The following is a 20,909-nucleotide window of genomic DNA, read 5'->3' as shown; positions in this document are numbered from 1 at the left end:
AAAATACTTGTCGAATGAACAGAAGTGAACCTGGCGCCAGAGCTCACCTCGAGTTTGGCTCCGTCCTCTGGTTGAAGATGATGCTGAGAAACAAAGAAAAGTAATCAGGCACATGGAAGAGGTGGCATGCTAAATGATTTCTGATGTGGCGGTAGATCTAGTTGGATGGGGGAAGGGGCTTAATATCTAGGTAGGCGCCTTTAAGGGTAGTGAATGCTTCATAAAAGATGATCACATAGCCAAGGCCCCTGTGCACTTGGGTACTGAGTTAGCTAGGTGAATGTCCAGTTAGCTCACACTTCATGTGTTAAGTCAGCTAGGGAAATCATTTGGGGGCATGATTCATCAGCTGTTTCAAAGACTGCTGGATCTTGCCATGGTTTTTTTGTTACAGATTGCCTTAGGTTTTGCCACTATGAGCAAATAAATAAGATTATAATCATTGTGCAATCCATGATCCTATCATCAATTCATATAAACAGTGAGAATCCAAGAACGTGGGTCACAGGCCACGTGAAGATACAGCCGGGGTCTCACTGGACCTAAAACGTGCCCCTCTGACTCTAGCTGTGGTGGTGGTGGTGGGGATAGGCTGGGTGGCTGGCATTCGTGTTCTAACCCCTGCTCTTTGAGTCTTGTGGGCGGAAACATTCTACAACTATTGCTGGGCCTTAGGCCGAGCTGTCCAAGCCTGAGTCTTGTATGAATAGGTGGCTATTTCAATAGTGTCATGAACAAAGGCTTATGACAGCAAGTTAGAGTGGCTTACAGTCCCCTGCAGGTGCTTCAGGATGAAGAGCAAGGGGAAGCAGATGTGCACAGGTCAAACTCCTTCAGAAGAATCTGTTTAATTCCTGATGTCCCCCCACCCACAGACGCTTGTCCCAGCGCCTCCTTTTTTTGGAAAATAAGCAAAGTGCATACCAAATTCCTTCCGAGGATACTCAGGAGAAGAGTTGCCACTGGAACTCCCTGGATAAAGGATAAAATACTTAGTACAAATGGCCTCATCTGTGTGTTCTCTGACTCTTCCCTCTCCTCGCGACGACATCTGTCTTCCTTTGCTCCCTTCTGTTTTTATACCATCTGCCTTCGCCAACTCTTTCAATATTCCAACTTCTGCTAACATCTCTTTGTGAATGATTCCAAATTGGGCATCAACTTCATATGCCCCACCACCCACTTGTTACCCCCACAAGGCAGCTGTGCCAGCAGCTCTAACTCAGGACAAATACCTGAACTCACCCACATGGCAGCCTCCACCTGCTACCATCATGAGCTCAACCACCTGTGTTTGAAATCTCAGTGGAATCGCTGGGTCCTTTGTCTCCCTTTTCCCACCATTTAATCAGCCATTGAACCTGTCAGTTTCTCCCCTATAATACATTATCATTTTTCTGCCTTTAGCCTCATTGCTTCCACCCTAATCCCAATCAAGTAGTCCCTTCCCTGGACTATCAATCACCTTATAACTTGTCACTGTGGTCAGCCTCTTTCCTCCCTATTCTTCCTGCATGTGTCTTCCATAGTCCAAATGTTGGACCTCAACCATGATTGACTCTTGCTCAAAAATCTCTGTGGTTTCCCACTGTGTGTAGGATTAAGTCCAGGCATCCTAACTGAACACCAAACCTAAGTCCCTCAATCCCAGTAGTGCTCTTCACAGAGCACTACTGCTGCTAATTGCCTAAGCCCTGTGGCTCCTGCCTATCATTGCTGGGTTGATGCCCCCGCAGCCCAGCACACCCCTGCTCTCCAGCTCTCCAGCGATATCACAGTCTTCACATCATGAAGGCCCAGCTCAGATGCCACCTCCCCTTTGAGTCCTTCCTGAAGACTCAGCTGGAAAGGACAAGACTTAGCTTGCATGGCAGTTTTTATCTGTCACCTTAACTTCTCTATTATAGACAAACTACACTACAGACTCCTTGAAGATAAGATCCACAGATGGATCATTTAAGCATCCATCAAGGCATTCCACATGGTGTCGAACACATGGTTGATACTTGATAAAATACAAGTTGACAAAGTGAGTAAATGGATGAATGGATGAACAAATGAATGAGTCAGGGAAACCTCCAAGTAAACCTGAGTCCAGAAAAGAAATGAAGGAAACATGGGGAGAAGGGGAGGGGTAGATACAGGCTAATACAGGAGGCCAACACTTAAATCCTCGAAGGATAAGCCAAGTTCCTTGGGGAAGAGGTAGTTTTCTTTTAAAGCCTGTGAGGTTCCTACCTTCGTATGTTCCATGGCGGGTGACATGAGTTTTCCTCTCAAAGGTGGAGGCTGGAGAGTTAGAAAGAGTGGCGGCAGGCGAGTGGGCCCTCCTGTAGCTGGAGGTGGAGGCGTTGCCCCGCATGCTTCCACCTGCAGGTGGGAAGAGACATAAAGCCTCTGGTCAGCACAGCAGCATCTGGCCATGCCAAGTGTTCTCATGGGCTGCATGAACAGAAGTGAATCCTCAGGGGACAGCGCCCGTTACAGGAGTGAGAGGAGGGAAAGGGTCTGCCTCAGCCTTTTGGGGCCCTTAAATAAATGCCATTGCCTGTCCCAGGTTGACTCTGGAAGGTAGGTTGGTCCTTTCTGGAAGTGGCCAGAGCCTGTGGAGACCAGAGGCTGTGGTGGGGTTTCTTTTGAAGACCTGGCATTTAATCCTAGGGTGCTGCTGGTGGGCTGGGAGATAAAGATCTAAAGTGGTCCTCAACGGATAAGGCAGGTGCTTCCCTTGGGCGCCTAGTTGCTTGCATGTCTTGTTCCCTTGGGCGCCCTGTTGCTTGTGTGTCTTGGGTTTCTAGTGTTGCTCCAAGATTTTGTAAATGCCCTCAGGTGTTGTGGATGTGGTTTCTGCTTTCTGTTTTGCATTTTTCCTTGCTTTGTTTTATAATTTTATTTTACTCATTTTTTTAATTTTGGCATAGACGATCAGGGGTGTAGGCCAGAGGTGCAGGGCGTGAGAGGATTCACCAGAGACAGAGTGGGGAGCAGAATAGACAGATTTACTAAAATACACTCCTGAGAGGAGCAGCGGGTGAGACAGGAGACAAAAGAGGGCTGCTGTGCCATGTATGGGCTAGCCCCCCCATCCCCAGGCCCTGATGGAACTCAGGCTTTAGGGGTCATAGTGCTGAGACTTAACCCCTAGGCCACCACCAGGGAAGCCTGATATTGTTCCTCTTTGAAAGCAGTGGTGAGAGTGCTTCCCTAGGAAGCTCTACAGTGTTGAATTGGATGTCCCCAAGTTGCCTTAGCACCATAACCTAATTGTTAAGCTTCCTTTGTTGTTGTTCTTTCAAATTGTAAACCCTCAGACATCACGCCCCTCTCTAAGAAATGGTGCAAAGACAATGATTTAGTGGGAATGAAGCTGCCTCCCTGTGAAGCCTTGTTGATAATTATTATTTATAATGGGACTTAATGAAAAGGGGATCATTTTCATTAAGTGGGATTCAGATGCGGATGACTTGAAAGTCTCATCTTTGCTGGGTTGCATGTCCTTTATGCAGCTCCCTGGGGCTTTTAGAATGGATGGCAAACAGTGTACTCCTCTTCCTCCTCCACCACCACCTCCTCCTCCTGCTCTCAGGACTCCTCACCCAACTTTCTCTCCGCCCCCCCACCACCACCCACGCTGCTCTCCTGCTCACAGGCACTCACTTGAGTTTATGTACCCGCTGCTGCCATGGGTCAGGCTCTGTTTCTCCAGCCGGCTCCCTCCACCAAGAGAGCCCGTTTTAGCGTAGCCATTGCTGGTCCCTCCTTCTGCAGAAACAAGGAGCAAGAAAAATTTACCAGTGGAGTCAGTCCTGGGGGCTCGCTTATCCCCAGCCCTGTGGAGGCCTTCCCTGCTTTCTCCCCTGACGCTCTTGACTGGGGTCCCTTCCCCACTGTACTGTAGAGTGCAAGAGGCCATGTTTCATTTTGTTTGTTTTTAATACAGATATCAAGAGCAAATATTCTTCCATATTTAAAAGCAGTGTCTTCTAGGTAAGGCATAACACATTGCTTATTAGGAAAATATAATATTAGAAAAGGCATCTGAGTGATAGAAGCTGCTTGAGGTCAGGGCCTGGGTTAGGCTTATTTTTTCCAAATGCCTGGCCAGTGCCCCAGAAGTGGCAGCCCCTAGAAATGTTGGAGGGGTGAGTACAGCTCTGTGCTCCATCTGGCAGCCCATGCTGCTCCCTAACTGCTGATGTGGCCCCTTCCCCCACCCACCCTGTGAGCCAGGCCTCCAGGGGGGTACAGACCTCCATTTCAGAATCCACTAAACCTAAGAGCCTCCTGACAAAAATGTGGATTCAATACAAAGTCTGACTGGACTTCCCCACCCTATGCTCAGGTTGGATGAGATTTCCATTTTAGTGTCCAGGTAGGACAAATCTATGGAGATGAAAAGTAGATTGGTGTTTTTCAGGGGCTAGGGAGAGGAGAGGGAGATGGGGACTGAGTGCTAGTGACCCTGGGTTTCTTTTTGGGGTGATGGAAATGCCTCACAATTAGGTGACTGCAGTAGCTACACAACTCTGTAGATACATTAGGCACCATTGAATTGTACACTTCAAACTGCTGGATTTTGTGGAATAGAAGTGAATGTTGATATAGCTGTTAAAAAAGATTTGGGATATTTTGAATTTACTCAGCAGGAGGGTGAGTCCTTACAGAAAGTATTCCAGGTGGAACCCTTCACACTTGACTCACTGAGAAGAAAGCTCTGGAGATAGTCACTTACTTGGAGGTAAAGACGTAAGTCTTGTAGTTACTGTTTCCGTGATGACTAGAAAAGACAAAGAAAAGATGGAATCCTAATTAATGCATTGATTCCCCCACTTTTTGGCAAAGCCTGTTGTCTGTGATGGGCTCAGAATCTTACATACTTGTGTTGGAAGGTCCGTGCCCTCCTCCACCATACATGAATATATGTGCAATAACAATGTGGCTTACTGTACCTGAACAGTAAGTTACTATCCCTTTGGCACCAAAAGTAGTTAGTTACCAACTGATTTGAGAAAAGAATCGTCCTGGCATCGATGTCTCTCTTTAGCAATTACATCCAGTCCAGGCCTGGATCTGCTTTGACAGAGGACCAGACACTTGAGTCTTGCTCAAGTGTTGTTCTCCCCTGCCCCTTTCCAATAGTCACTGGTCCAGCTGGGACCAGTGCATCATTCTGGCTGATTTCACCCTGATACGGTGAAATGATTATCATCTTGTACTTTTTGTATGAATTTGGGGGTGTTTGAAGAGCATCATAATTCATTCTAAATTGTCCTGGGCTACCCCGAAGTGTGAGTTGGTGAGGGAAAGTAGGGATCTGGGAAATCACACTTGGTCTTTAGTGAGATCTAGGATAGTGAATGTCATGACAGACTTGAAGATTCAGCCCCCTTGGGCCTCCCCGGTGGCACAGAGGTTGAGCGCCGGGCTGCAAAGCTGCCCGCAGCCTCTGCAGCACTGGTTTGATCCCTGACCACCGGGCAAGGGTCCCACATGGCACGCAGACCTCTCCTGCCGTGCCTGCTGCTCCCCTCTGCAGTGTATTTCATTGGTCTGCCTGTTCTGTTCCCCTTTCTGGCTCTGGTGAATTCTCTCACCCTCCTGCGCTTCTGACTGTACCCAGTGCTTGTATAAATAAATAAATAAATCTTTAAAAAAAAAAAAAAAAGATTCAGCCCCCTTGTCTCCCAAATTGAGCTTCATTAGGCTCCGAGTGAGGGTGCTAGGTCCTCAGAGTGAATAAAAGCTTCCTGCATTTTTAAATGCCAGTCAGAAGAAAGACAGCTTGCTTTCCTGAGTCACCCTTCCCCTCTCTCATGGGAAAGTGGGTAGATCCCTGAAACCATAGTGGGGTCAGTTTTGTGGTAGTGACCTTGACCATCCCTGCCACCTCCCTCTGTGCTGGACAAGGAGGAGCACCTAATTGCTGAGGTCGCTGGTCTTTGAAAGCAAACTTGCGCCCTGCCCAGATATGTGCATGCGTGGTGTGCATGCACGTGTGCATGGGGGCTTAAGGGTGAAGGGAGGAAAGGGTAGAAGGAGATGGTGCAGGATCATTTTGTGCCATTTTAAGCTTCGAGGCTGGAATGGCTCCATTTCACACCAGTCTTACTACCCTCGCCCCACTCACCCCTTCTTCCTTCACACTGCATTTTCCTAGTTAACTTGTCCTGGCAGGAACACAGGGTTATGAATGTAGCAGAAACAGCTTTCAATGCATAAAAAGGAAATGGGTTTTCAGACTAAAATGGCAGCTTGATTTGAATAATAGTCCTTGAGCTTTCACTAAGCCTCTCATTGTATGCACCTTTGGGATTCTTTGACACATAAAAATAAATTATTTCTTAGCCTAAAGTTCCACGGCTGTGGAGTCAGACTTTTTTTTTTTTTATTGGAGATACTTGAAAGTCACAGGATAAGTGAAAGAATTAGAGTTGCTACGGGGACAGTTTAAATGTCTCTGAATTTATCATTTGGGCAGTTTCACAAAGGAAATGTATCTTTTTTCAATTTTCAGCAACTGTGATACTATTGTTATGCCAACCTTGTTCCTGTAATAATGGGGTTTCTTTCTGTCCCCCAGTATCCCTAGATAAGGAAATGGTTAAATAAAACATGGCAAATTTATTCCAAAAGAATACTGTCCAGACATTAAAAATATTGATTGCAAAAATTGCATTGAAATGGCAATCCTTACCTTTGAACTAAAAGCTGAACACATTTTGATGGCAAATAATGCTAATTTAAAAATTAGAAATGTCATTTTACAGGAAGGAATAAAATCTACTTGGGAATGTATTTTAAAAGATACAGTGGAAAAAATCAGAAAGAAAGGGTTCTTTAACTAAAAAGCACACACACAAAAATAAAAATAGAAAAAATGCAGTAATTATGGTAGAATTAGGAGTGAATTATTTAGTCTTTCCAAGTGTTTTATTGCCTTTATAATGACATATATGTGCTCTTACGTCTCTCGGTGATTTCGGTGCCTTCTTGTTTGGTTTTCTTGTTTACGTCCATACCATAACCACCTGCCCAAAAAAAAAAAAAAAAAGGGCTAGACAGACCATGACTCATGACTCTTACCATCACATTTAGTAAGTATAGGTCCCTACCATTCACGTTGAGAACCAAAAACTTGATACCTAGAATTCAAGGCATAATTATTTCATGTGCATACTTTTTACAAGAGTCATTTCTCCTTCTTGCATCACTTATAACAGAATCCCCCTTTGGAATCTATTCCCCTGGAAATCTTATTTTTCACAGTGTCGTTGGCCAAGCTGCCTCCTGTTGAGCACTAAAAGGAAGGGCTTGCATAGGAGATGTGGCTCAGTGGCCATGGACTGTAGAACCACGTTTTTTTGCCAAAGCCACCAATAGCTGAAGGGTTTTGTCCAAGCACTCAGCGCTTTCAGCTAATCATTCTGATGCATCCCATAATGTTCAGTGTTCTATATGGAGCTCTACACATATACGACATTCATGTTTCATTATTTGGAGGTAAGATGTGAGATGATGTCTGATGGATTTAGACCAGGATAAAAATCATTAAAGTTGTCATATTTGTATGGAAATTTTCACAATATGAAACTTTTTCCTTCTAACAAACCCAGCCCCGTAGATATATTTGCAGATATAAGTAGGAAAAAAATGTGAAGGAAATGTGTAAAGTCTGTGGAAATGTATAGAAAATGTGTTTGCATGTGTTATCGGTGTTCTCCCTTCACTCTACTCTGCTTCTGGAAAGGAAAATCACTGCGAGCCCTTCCCCTGTGTCCAGCAGTGCAGCTGGAATGAGGCAGGGCTGACAGCAAGGAGCGAGGCAGCTGGAGGGACTCAAGGCTAAACACCGGGCAGTGTAGCCCACTCTCTGTCCCGAGTGGGCTCTCTTTCCTGTGGTTTCCAGACCCTGTCCTGAAAGGCTTTGAAATCTGGCTTCCCCTGTGGCTCTGTCTAATCCCCTCCCTTCCCCTTCTTCCTAGTCTACCCTGAGTACAGTTCAGAGTGGATCTTAGAATTACACCCCTTGCTTCAAAATCTCTCCTTTTGACCTTTTTTGCCTTCCAGGTTGCTTAAGTGCCGACTTTCCTGTTAGGTGCGATGGGCACAGGGCCCAGTCCCTTTCAGGGACCCGCAACAATGTTTTGATTTCTTTTTAAAACTGGAAGGAAAAATGCACATAATCTAACCCGGATTGCATCCTTCCAAAGCAGTTGCAAAATATAAGGTTTAAAAGTTGGGTTTTTGACTTCGTTTTATTTAAATGAATGAAGGGATCCACAAAGGCAGAAGTGTCGAGGACCCATAAGAGTCATAATGAGGCCCTGAGTGACATCTCTGCTGAAAACCAAGACCAGAGGAGACCAGCTGGTCAACTAGCTGGGAAATGAACCAAGATCAACACAGTTAGCTTTAGGGCCTGATTGAATGTGCCAACTTCTTGCTCATCAGAGTTTCTTAAATGCAGCTCTAGGCAAGGAATGAAGCATCATGGAAAAACTGCTGGCTGGATCTGAGAAGCCACAGAAGGTCTTCGCAGGTATGCTCCCCAGAGCCTGGGGGCTGTGGCGGGCGGTGGGGGAACCTCCATAAACAGTTTTACAAGAGAGCCCAACCTCATTAGGAGACCGAACCTGGCCTGTGACTATGTCTGCATTCTAGCCATTACCTGTATGACTTATGTCATACAAATCTAGCTGCCTACAATTGGACAACCTCTTTAAAATCCTTTGTTTTTTAAACATTAGTTGGCTTTGGTAACTTTGCCTTTCCCGCCTTTTAATTTTTTTAATTTGTCATTAGCTGTGGGGGCAATCTGGAAATTAAACACACAGATGCACCTGGCTGACCATTGGGACCTGCTTGCAATGGCAACTGAATGGATGTGGAATATTATTCTGAAAGGATCAGTTTCATAACAGCCTATGGGAACTTTCTCTTCCACAAGTTATGGCCTTTTTTGATCCTTTTATAAAAGTTGCTGCCGGCAGCTATCAATTTGAGAATCACCAGCTTGTTCCACTTGTCCATCAAGGCAAACTGATGGCAGCTCCATTTTCTGAGTCTCAGAGTCCAGGCAGCAAATCTGGCAAGTGTTCTTGTTCTTTCTGTACCCAGAAAAGTAACAGGTATTTCTAGGTCCTCTCATCTTTTTCTTAAGTTTCAATGGTGGAGCCCCCAGATCTACAGCAAAAGTGCAAGGGTTTCCCAGTTTCCAGAGGGCATGATGAGACAGCCTACTGAGAAACCAGATGTTTCCTGCAGCCTGGCGGTCCTCACTGCCAGGGACATTGGGGCACAGCGTGCCCTTGGTAAGTTCAGGTAGATGGGCCCCTGCCTCTCTCTCAACATGAAGGCCCTCAGTGACTGTGTCCCATGACCACAGGGAATGACTTCCTGGACCTGAAATACACATGGTAAATCTATATTGTTTTTACTTAACTTCTCTCCCAGGCTGAGAGTCTGAAGTGGCAGGGATGTGCTGGAAGATGGATTCTTTTAAATCAAATGTGAAAGGAAACTTTCTTTAAATGAGTTATCAAATGGGAAATGAGAGTTGAGGCACAATTCCTGGACTGGGATCATCCCATGGAACCTACGGTATTCCCACAGACTTCCTTTTCAAGCCATTTAAGTGCTGATAGTTTTGAGAAGTGTAATGTTGCAGAAAGGAAGGTTACATGCCCAGGTACGTGCCAGAGCCTGCCTCTCCCAGGGATGCTCGCCACTACCCTACTTTCCAAAGCACCACTGACTGGAAGCAAATAGCTTGACTTTTAACTTCTTGGCTGTTTCAACGAAGAATGAGCAGGTCATTCAAGTTCTCAATTCCAGAATTATGCTGATTTCCATCCAGACCCCTAAGGGGCTGCTTTGTGATTATTTCATAATGTTCTTTTGAACATGTGAAAAATGATCTCATGTCATTTTTATGCAAGAAAACACAACTCAAAATGATTTATCTACTTTTATAAATATTTTTTCTTTCCACTTCATATAAATGCTGTCACACACCCCCAAAATGATTTCGATGATGGTTGATGTAACACACATAAGGGACAAGTCGCTGTTAGCAATAGAAACCCCTGCATTGTGTTTATGCTAAAGACTCAAACACTTAGACTGTGATACAAAGAATGGAATGGAGAAGCTAAGTGTTTTTCCTCTCTATTTTCTAGTTTAGGAATAAATATTTGTACAGTCAGCTAAGGAATCAGAAATATTCTTATAGCTTCTAAAACTCTGTATACTATAATTTTTAAAACAAAACAACAGAATGGCCAGACCCTCCGTTATCTATCGACCTCTTCACATAGCAGGGCCAAGCAGTCTGAAGCCAGGAAGAGCAGTGCCCTGGGGCCAGCTGTCTTCACAAAACCCAGGTTCGCCTACTTGCTCCATTTGGCATCCCTGATTTTCATAACTTGGGGTGAGGAACCTGGGATCATTTTGCGATTTATTCTGGTTTGTTTCTAGCTGTGTTTGGTGAAGTCCTGCTACATGTAATATAACAAATGAGCCCAACCACACAGGCACAGACTTTTGGTAACATAATCTAAGGACCTGGTTATTTCTTAGGCAGGTCAATTCCACCAAAAGAGGGAGCGTCTACCCAAATGGAACTCAAGACCGTTTGCTTTAACTGTCCCCTTGTAAACTCATCATTTGTGTGGGGTTATTAGGGCTCAGAATAAAGCTGGCCTCCTTGAAGTCTCTGAAGATCACCCATCAGGGCTGGACATTTATTTACTTTACTTTAACTCTAACTTAGATCTGTGCCTTTGCTGAAAGACAGAGTAGATGGGGATGAGAAGAAATAATCCCGGTTTTCAAATAAATATCATTTTAAAAATCTCACTACATTGTGTAGGCATAACACAGCCAAGAATTAGGCTACTCAGAAAGAAGTGATGTGCCAGAGGCCTTGTCTGCACTTCAGAAAGCGAAGGGGTAATTTGTAGTTAGCAATTAATGTGGTCCAGCAAGATACCTAAGCTGGTAATTCTTACCCCAAAATGATTTTTTTTGGCCCAAATTGGCCAGTAAAAGTATGTACTCAGACAAAAATATTTCTTTCTTTTTTTTCCTTGTTTCAAGTTTTACCCCAGGAAATTCCTGGACTAATTATATCATTTCAGATAATTCACTTTACTTTAGATTAGCATCAATAGTAATTTTAAAGTATGATAAACAATAATGGTGGCCCAGCCCCTTGAGCTAAATCAGAGCCTGCCAGCACAGAGGCCTGGGAAGCACATCAGTCCTTTGCTCAGAGGACTGCTTCTGGAAGTTTCCCTTCCCATTACTTTAACTTCACCTCTTAGCTGTATTCTGCTGTCCAGGGGAGAGAAGGAAATGGGAAGAGGAAGAAGGTCAGGAGAAGAGAGAGAAAGGTTGAGAAAGGAAGAATAATAATCTCTTATCTAAATAAAACAGCACAAGTTATCCTACAATACTGAAAAGAAAACAAAACATAAACCCTGACCACAGAAGTCCAATATATCTTAACTGATCTTTTCCTTCTCTTTCATACTGATTACTCTTTCTTAATGCTCCTTTAAAGGACCTACCCTTAACAGAATGTATAAACCAAAATAATCATTTATGATCAATCAATCACTTCAACTGGAACACTTGTAACGACATAACTTCATCTTAATTTTCCCAGCAAACATGTAAGTTTTAAATGACAAACCTCAAATCAAAGTCTCAGAAGTGAGAAAGGTCAGAAATTCTTCTTGTTACTTACCTAGTCCGAGTATTTGAAGGAATTGGAAACAACTTTGAATAAATCCCCCCTTTCTCTTCCCCTGACGTTTTCTTCTCCACAAAGTGCTTCCCACTTTTTTTATCCAGACCGAGTCAAGGTGTGTTAAAGCTGAGTGATCCTTCAAAAATGTTCACTTCTCAGTCTCTCCCTCTTGTTTCTTTCAGTTCTTTGCTTCCAAACAAGTCCTGACAAAGGTGTGTCATGGTTTACAGCGTTACTCCACCCTTCCAATTATCTGACACTTGCTGGATTTAAAAAAAAAAATCTGCCTGCAGGAATCAAACTTTATAGGAGGCAGAAAGCTCCTCTACCTGTTTAGTGCTTTGACCATTTATGGCTCCACGGGGAGAGGAAGCAAAGGTTTGCCATAAAGGCAGTGCTCTTTGATTGCATCTCCTTATTTCCTAGAGCTACAGTACAGGCACAACTTGGTGTTCCCCAACTGCCATGCCATGGGAATAGTCAAGACCCCAATATGCTTGATTCATGGTAGAGCCAGGCATGTGGGGGCCTGTGGTTAGAGCTTGGAAGAATGATGGGAGGATTTATATTCAAGAGCTGTCTTTATATGTGTTTTTGCATTCTTCTCCAATCCTGACCCAAATCAGGTTGAGCCCACCTGGGAGAAACAGTGAGCTAATTAGTAATAGGATGTTAATGACTGAAAATATGGAGCAATTGGAACTCCTCCTCATTTTTAAAAAGTGGCAATCAGGTATAGTAATGCTGACTCCAAAGACATGTTAGTGATAGGACTTAGGTGTTCTGTCACATAAATAATGGAGAGAGATTTCTAAGGACCTGCTCCTCAGATTAGGCAGCCAGGTGGTCTCCATACACCCAAAGTTATGTGTGGACTCCCAGAGACCCTGAACCTTCTTTAGAGGGTCATTTTGCACCAATCTAGATAATTCTCATGAATACCTAGATAGCATTTGGCTTTCTGGGACTCTAGAGACTTCCTCAAATCCCTAGGTATTGGTAGTATGGGTATCTGAACTGGAATTCACTCAGGTGGTGTTTTAAAGCCAAAGCATCTTCTGGGGACCTAATGTGAAGTTTGGATATACAGCTCTGAGTCATCTCTCCAAGATCCTGGAAGGGTGCTGGGTGAATCCTGCAGCAGGTCTGCTCCCTGCTAGTGTGGACACTCATATCCAAGCACCACTTGTGGGTTCCGCCTCCAATATATTCTGCAATGGAGGCATCCATTTCACAATCCTTTTCATGACCTACAAGTGACCCTATTGGGTTCTTATTTTCTGGGATGTTTCTTTCTTCCCCAAATATGTGTTTATTCAACACACCTACTGTCAATCTCACTGGAGAAGAGCACTGAAAAATCTGGAAGATGAAGCACTTTCAGCATAAAGTTGAAATAGCACTGCATCATTCATTCACTTATTAATTCATGAACTGCGCAAAAATATTTGGCTACTGCTTGGATCCAGATGTTAGGGGGACACAACTATTTTCTGAGAGTTTGGTAGTGAAATAAGGACATATTCTCTGTCCTTACGGCATTCATTATCTAATGGAGGAAGATGGACTTTAAACAGTGTATTGTTCTGCTGAGGGCTGCTGTAACAACATGAACTAATTGTCTCCAGTTACCGATGCTGAAAGTCCAAGATCAAGGTGTCCGTAGGTTTGGTTTCTCCTAAAGCTGCTCTTCTTGCCTTGCAGATGGTTGTCTTCTTAATGTGTCCTTACACACAGTCATTTCTCTGAGCATCTCTGGTGTCTCTATATGTCTTAATATCCACTTCCTATAAAGACAGCAGTCAGAGCGGTTGCTGGCCTAGGGCACACCTTAGTGGTCTCATCTTAACCTAATCACTTTTTTTAAAGGCTATATCTCCAAATACTGCACATTCTAAGTTACTGTGGTTAAGTTTCAACATCTGAATATTGGGAACACACAATTCATAACAAATTATATATACACACAATTAGGTATCAATATACAATTAAGAGTATGACAACTATTATAAGTAACGCATCCGATAAGAGTAGAAGATGAGACAATCTTGGGCTTGGATACAAAGGAAGGTCATGCTAAGATAGTCAAATTTAAATTGATAGATGAAGGTTGAATAGAGGTCACACCAGTGAAGAGAGGGGTTGAGAATGTTCTAGAATATAGACAAGGGACAGTGTATTTGAGAAAGCTCTCAAGTAGAGAAAGCAGGGTGGGTTTGAGAAAGAATAATGAAGCCAGTAAAGTTAAATGCACCAAGCAAAGGGGAGGGAGCAGTGGCAGAGGAGCTGGAGAGATAGGCAGGGTCTGGATCACACGAGGCCTCACGTGTGCTTTTTGGTACTGGCACCTTTCATGGGCACTATGAGTGTTGGGATTATTAAGAAAGAGACTGGAATGTTTTCCAAGGTCTATGGTGTGCCAGCTATTTTACGTGTTACCTTATTGCACAGTTATCTTCATTTATTAGCTGCGGAGAGTGAGATTCAGAGATGTCGAGTAATCAGGCCAAAGGCTTATCTAATAACTGACTCTGGAGCCGGAAAAGGTACAAGAAAAGTGCTGGATTCAGGAACTTCCCATGTCTCCCTCTTGCTCTCTTCACCTGGCTGCTCATTTTGGTCCTTTATATACTTTTGAATAAATTGGTAAATGTAAGTGTTTCCCTGCGTTCTGTGACTTGTTCTAGTACGTAAGTGAATCCAAGAGGGAGGTGGTTTTGGGAACCTCCTGTTTGTAGCCAAATTGAACAAATTGTCAGTGACCTGGGGACTTACTACTTGCTGATGGCATCTGAAGCACAAGAGCCCTGCCCCGCCGGACTCTCCTTTCATCTGTGCATGCTGGCGCTGTCTCCATGTGGGCGCTGTCAGAATCCAGTTCAGTCATGGGACACCCAGTTAGTGCAGAATTGCTTGGTGTGGGGACTCTCCCCCTCCACAAGTCTGAGGTCTGGTGGTGTTTGAGGCCCAGAAAGGCATGAGGAAGACTGGGCATTCTTTTCCATGCACAGGCAGAATTTGTTTCCACTGATGAGCCCTCATTTCCCACCATTCTGTGTATTATTGAAATTTAAGTCTGCCATGGCTTTGAGCTGAAAGAAAATGGGCAATATCAAAACAGACCACGGAACTAAAAACATCTGAACTCTGGGGATGTTTTCAGTCTACAGCATTATGATGTTAGTATAATTTATTGATGACTTTAGATAGAAAAAAATCTATCAGGACTTGGCAGCCATAGACCAACCAATTATCCAGCGGTAACTCCTGTACAAAACCAAACATGCTAATCAACCACTGGGATCAGCGTGACTGTTTATTTCCTCCCCTTCAGTCCAAATAACATTGATTATCTCCAGGGACAATAGAAAAGTCAGACCCCAAGTAGCTAAAACCTAAAGTAATGCAATCAGGGTCCTCTAAGCTAACTCAACAGGTAACTCAACAGGTAACTCAACAGGTAAGCTCGCGTGCGTGCGTGTTTGTGCTGCACGTGTTTATATGCGCATGTGTGACCACTCTTTCCACAGAGTACTGGACCAGGCACTTTGGGGGAGAAGAAAATTAAAATCATTGAAGTGCTTATATTCTACTTAAGTTTCATTTAAGCTTGGCAAAATTGTTTATATGAAGATTTGTCTTGGTAGATCAAGTGAAAGAGATCTTACATTCACTCAGCATTCATGTATTAAGTTTCTACCACATGCTTGGTACTAAGAGAATTGTCATTTTAATGTTTTAAATTAACCAGAAAACAGCAACATTCTCACTAAAAAGAAGGAACCAAGAGTCAGGTTTAGGAGATAACAGTGACTAAGACACCGGAAAGGTGTCTCTTGCTTCCTACTCCATTAGGAGCTGTGTTAATGAGTCATGTTTAATCAATTTTTGGTGAGCTAGAAAGAAAGTTTCCTTAAAGGCAACTGGAGGAATATTCATCTCAAAATTATTCACTTTTAAACAGGTTTTGGAGGAGTGCTATCTGTTTACATGTAGTCCAAATTTGCTCCTGGTGACCAGACTCTCTCAGTTCCGAGCCACGTGAGTACAGGTGGACCCCATTTTATGTGGCTGATTACTGTATACTTGGTAAATCCAGTTTTTGATGAACAGTGTAAGTGTTTTTGTCAAATAGCTATTCACTGTCTCATAATTTTTGTGAATATAGACTTTCCTTTCTTTGTGTGACTTAAGGAAGTGCACCCTATAGATGGATTTCTCCCTGTGACCCTCCTCCCATAATGCAGCCTCACAGGGCAGTGATAAAAATGTTCTCTTGATACTTCCATCCCAGGATCCTAAAGCTTTGGGATTCACTTGCCTTGCATTCCTAGAGACGATAAGAAGTGAAGTTCACTGAGAAGGAAGGGATAGAATAGTATTTTACATTTGGCGAGAAAATTCCATTATCATTGATTCAATCTTTTTGTTAAACAGTAAATCCACTGATATTAAAAATATGAATTCCTACATATTAAAATAAAAATATGATGGTTTTTATTACTGTCTACAATCATACAAAGTCACTACTGCTATTTCAGTTTACTACTCCTTTTCTAAAACTAGAAGACTCCATTCCTACCTAGCTTTCTCTTTGCTTAGCCTGTACTCCTGGATAATCAGATTTCCCTAAAAACAGTTACAATAACATGTTGCAGTTTATGGAGCATTTTCACTTCAGGAAGGATGCAGCTAAGAAATGGTACCGATTCCTGCCTTCTCATGTGGGTTATCTACTTTTCCCATCTTTAATGGTTTGAATTGTTCCCAGATTGTGTGCCTTTATTATAACAACAAAGCACCCTGGTTTCCTTTCTTCCATTTCCAATTTCAGATCTATTCAAAACACACTTATTTACTCTATGAGTAAACAAATACCTATTGAGGGTCTACCGTGAGCAGTCATTGGGTGTGAATACAATCGAAGATGAGATGTAAAACTTGCTTGCAAGGAATTTGCAATGTTAAAATATATATGTATATATATTCATTATGTACTCAAAAATTTGCAATATAAGGAAGAGAGTTAAGAACTATGGAAATCCGCTTCTCACTGTGGGAATAGCAAACACAGACAAGGAGTAAGGCTCAGGTGGAGGACTGTGAAACACAGTGCAAAAAGTCAATGGGGGGCCTCCCTGGTGGCGCAGCAGTTGAGCGCTGGGTTGCAAAGTGCCAGCAGCCTCTGCAGTGCTGGTTCGATCCCCGGCTGCTCCCTGGCCACTGGAGGAGGGTCCCACATGGCGCGCAGACCTCTCCTGCCGCCCGCTGCTCCCCTCAGCAGTGTACTTTGGTCCTTCTGCCTGCTCTGCTCCCTGCTCTGGCTCTGGTGAATTCTCTCACCCTCCCACGCTTCTGACTGTACCCAGTGCTTGTATAAATAAATAAATAAATCTTAAAAAAAAAAAAGTCAATGGGGAAAGATGAATGTGTAGCATGTGCCAGTGGATCATGGGGACTCTGAAGTGCCAGCCTGCAGAGTATCTGTGAGGTTCCATGGATGATGGGGAGTGACAGGAAGTCAAAAATGAAGTGATGAGTGCTGGGCCCGAGCAAGCTTTCTGTGGTGACAACGTAGGAGTGACTGGAAAGAGTTGAGGCAGTGAGACCAACCCAAACACTAGGGCCATAGTTTAGATAAAAGTATTAAGGTCTGAACCTCCACGGTGGCGCAGTGGGTTGAGAGCAGCACTGTGAAGCTGTCCGCAGCCTCTGCAGAGCGGCCTCTGCAGCACGGGTTTGATTCCCTGGGGGCCAGGAAGATTCCCACTTGGCATGGCAGACCTCTCCTGTCGCGCCCACTGCTCCCCTCAGCAGTGTTTTTCGGTCTGTCTGCCTGTTCTGCTCACCGCTCTGTCTCTGGTGAATACTCACACCCACACATGCCCAGGAGTATAGGCTAACCAAAGAGAAAGCTGGCCTGTACCCCAGCTCTTGTATAAAAATAAATAAATCTTTAAAAAAAAAAAGTATTAGGGCCTGAACTTAAGTAAGGCAAAGATGAAAAAGGGAAAGGAACCATGGGGGCAATATCTGCGAGGCTGGCAGACAAGGAATTCTGTGATTGCTTTCAGGAGAGAGAAGGCAGGGTCTCTAATGATGCCGAGATTTTTCCAAGTCAACCATTGACCATGATAGCTTCTTTCTCCCTCCTGCCTGGGTCCCTTCCTCACAAGTCCAGCTTCTGGCACTTACGTTTTGGTGGTGGGTATGGTGCAACAAGATCGTTCCCTTTGTTTTGGGCTCATCCCTCCCCCATGTTGTGCTATGTTCAGAAGTAGAAAAATTGAGATAATAAGATGAAATAATATTTGAATAGATCATCTATAAAATGATACATTTAATTTGTTTTAGAACTGCCATGTGCATCTCTAACATATGCCTCACTAAATTATCTGTGACTTGTTGATTATAGTTCGACATTTAGGGATTATTTTCATCAAAAGACAGCAATGTGCCAAAGAAAAATATGTGATGTGTTGACCTTAGCAGTTGCTACCCATTCATAATCAGAGAAACAGTATCCCTTGGATTCTACAAGATGTCCCCATTCATGGAAGAAATGAAAATCTTATCTGGAGGCATCTCATGTCTAGTTTGATCTTCAGCGTCGTTGACACCTGGCAGTGCCAAGTGTCTCTAAGAATTGGGATAAGTCAATCTGATAAGTCAACTTTATTTGTTCAGAAAGGCTTGGAAGGGATGTCATCAAGGAGATGAAAAGTTCAAAACTGCTCATAGAAGATGTGCCCTCAAAAGTGGAATATTTAATATAAATAGACCAGCTCTTTTAAACTTCTGTCAGGCTGGATCCCTGTTGGAGAACAAGGAAGAAGAACAAACCAGCAGGAAGCCAACTGAAAGATGAATTTATTGCTGGATTTCAATGACTGTTAGCCCAAAGATCTGAAAAGTCTGTTGAGGTGATGAGTGTTCTCTTGCACTGTAGGCCTGACTCAGAAGACGGGCGTGGTTTCACAAAACATGTCCACACTAGGGCTATTATCATTAAAATGAAGGCCATACCCTATTATCTGTTTTGTGATTACCACTCTTTTCCTCACAGGTATATCTCATACTGACTTTCAGGCCTCATGGCCTGATATAGGCATTCACTCAACAGTCCACTGATTATAAAATGCATCTGAAAGTTTCTGAACAATTGTTATGCCATCACATCCTCAAATTGAGGTCCATTGTAGTCCAGTTTTGCCTTTTCCAGATTGACCTGTATGAGTTATAGGCTTACAAGCCCTTTGAGTCTCTTTAACTGTACTTGAGATTTATCCATGTCATCGTGTGTATCGATAGCTCATCTAGTTACTGAATAATATTCCATTGTTTGAATATGCAACTTTTGATCATCTATAGATGGACAGTTTGTGTCTAATTTTTGTCAATTATGAACAAACTTGTTAGGAATCTTGTAGGAACATTTTCAGTGACCTCTCCCTTACCCACTTTGTTGCCTTCGGCTGGCCCAACAATAAATTGACATCTAAGATTAACAAGATTTAATTTCATGTGGTGGGAGATTTATAATATGAAGCCTAGTGAATGACCAAAACAGTCAGGCTATATAGTTTTTAGATAAAGAAGCATTATATTTTTGAAGAACAGACAGGGAAAAAAAAATCTTGGAAGCTTTGGTTGGAGAACTTAGTGAGCTAACCAGAATTTGTGTGCACAACTTCCCTCCCTGATTCTGATGATAAGGGGTCACTGCATTTCTCTGGGGGATGCTACCTCTCACAGATATTTATTTCCTGATTTCAGGGGGAAAAGAAAGGAAGAGGGTCAGAGAAAATTCTGCTTTTAGGAGAAAGGGAGGTTTAGGGAATCATTCATTGATTGATTGTTTCTTTAATTGGAAATAATCCAGATGCTTCTTTGGCACATCTTGGCAGATCTTGGGGCAGCTTGATCTGAGACCTGAAACAACAGGTACAGATATTGCATGAACATAGCTTTCTTCATTTCTCTTGTGCAAATACCTAATAATGATATGCTAGATTACATAAATATACATTTAACTTGATAAGAAACTGGTAAAATTTTTAAAAATGTTCTGTATGGCCACAAAGTCTCTGCCCTATTTGTTTAGTAATCAGCTAATAATTGGATAGAGATTTCCTAAAATATCTGGAACCAATAAGTCTCCTAGTCTTTGCCAAGGGATTTTTATGTGCATGTTGGGGCACAATTTCAGTACTCATCCAGGCAATTGCAAACTCTCCATTAGCCTTCACTTTCTGTCGTCACAAATTATCAAGGTAATTCAGAGGAGAGAGTGTAGGGTACTCTTAGGTTTTTCTTGGTCAAGCACACAGCCTTGGATATGTGCTCATCTCTATGCATATTATCAATATCCTTCTGGATTTCCAGAAATATGTTGGAGCTTTTCAAAGCCTTTATGGATCGCTTAGTCACTTTTTAAAAAGCTTATTATTTGCCCCAGCTGTTATCCATTGCTTCAGGCAGCCACATTGTTGGACAAGAATTGCTTCTAACTGTTTTCCACAGCTGTTCCAGGGAAAAGGCTTTTCACACTGAATGAGTCCTTGCTCTTATGTCACTGATGTAAGTAACTTCCATTTACTGGTTTTTTAAAATGTAGAACCAACCTTGCATTCCCAGGATAAATTCTACTTGAACATGATGTATTTTCCTTTTTGTGTGTTGATGGATTGGTTATTAACATCTTGTTGAAAAATTTTTATGTCTCTATTCATGAAAAATATTGGCCTATAGGCTTATTTTTTTATAGTTTTTCTTTGATATTGGGATATTAATGGCTCCATAAAGAAGTTGGGATTTGTTCCCTTTTGTCTGTTTTCTGTAAGTATTTATTAAGTGTTAGTTCATCCTTAATATCTTGATAGGCTTTTTAGTGAAACCAACTGAGTATAGTATTTTATTTGCTGGAAAGATTTTATTTATTTATTTTTAAGATTTATTTATTTATTTTATACAAGCACTGGGTACAGTCAGAAGCATGGGAGGGTGAGAGAATTCACCAGAGCCAGAGCGGGGAACAGAACAGGCAGACTGTTGAAATACACTGCTGAGGGGAGCAGCGGGCAGGGCAGGAGAGGTCTGTCGCACCATGTGGGACCCTCGCCAGTGGCTGGGATTGAACCGGTGCTGCAGAGGCTGC

The 20,909-nt window shown here is 42.9% G+C and overlaps 1 protein-coding gene across 1 annotated transcript in view; it reads right to left on the bottom strand.

Annotated features, from left to right (window-relative positions):
* The window catches only part of COL17A1 (collagen type XVII alpha 1 chain), a gene marked incomplete at both ends in the record, with an annotated part of 38,693 nt that extends 31,676 nt beyond the window's left edge, over positions 1 to 7,017 (bottom strand). Inside the window, 6 exons of the mRNA XM_084244638.1 lie at positions 48 to 83; positions 925 to 972; positions 2,239 to 2,370; positions 3,658 to 3,762; positions 4,733 to 4,777; positions 6,966 to 7,017. Coding sequence (XP_084100764.1) covers positions 48 to 83; positions 925 to 972; positions 2,239 to 2,370; positions 3,658 to 3,762; positions 4,733 to 4,777; positions 6,966 to 7,017 — 418 coding nt within the window. The remainder of the gene's footprint in view (positions 1 to 47; positions 84 to 924; positions 973 to 2,238; positions 2,371 to 3,657; positions 3,763 to 4,732; positions 4,778 to 6,965) is intronic.
* Positions 7,018 to 20,909: the final 13,892 nt, after the last annotated feature.

Source organism: Talpa europaea, assembly GCF_964194135.1.
Source record: "Talpa europaea genome assembly, chromosome: 10".
NCBI classification, from domain to species: domain Eukaryota; kingdom Metazoa; phylum Chordata; class Mammalia; order Eulipotyphla; family Talpidae; genus Talpa; species Talpa europaea.
The sequence above is the reverse complement of the archived record's forward strand: the minus strand, read 5'-3'. Positions and strand labels throughout refer to the sequence as shown.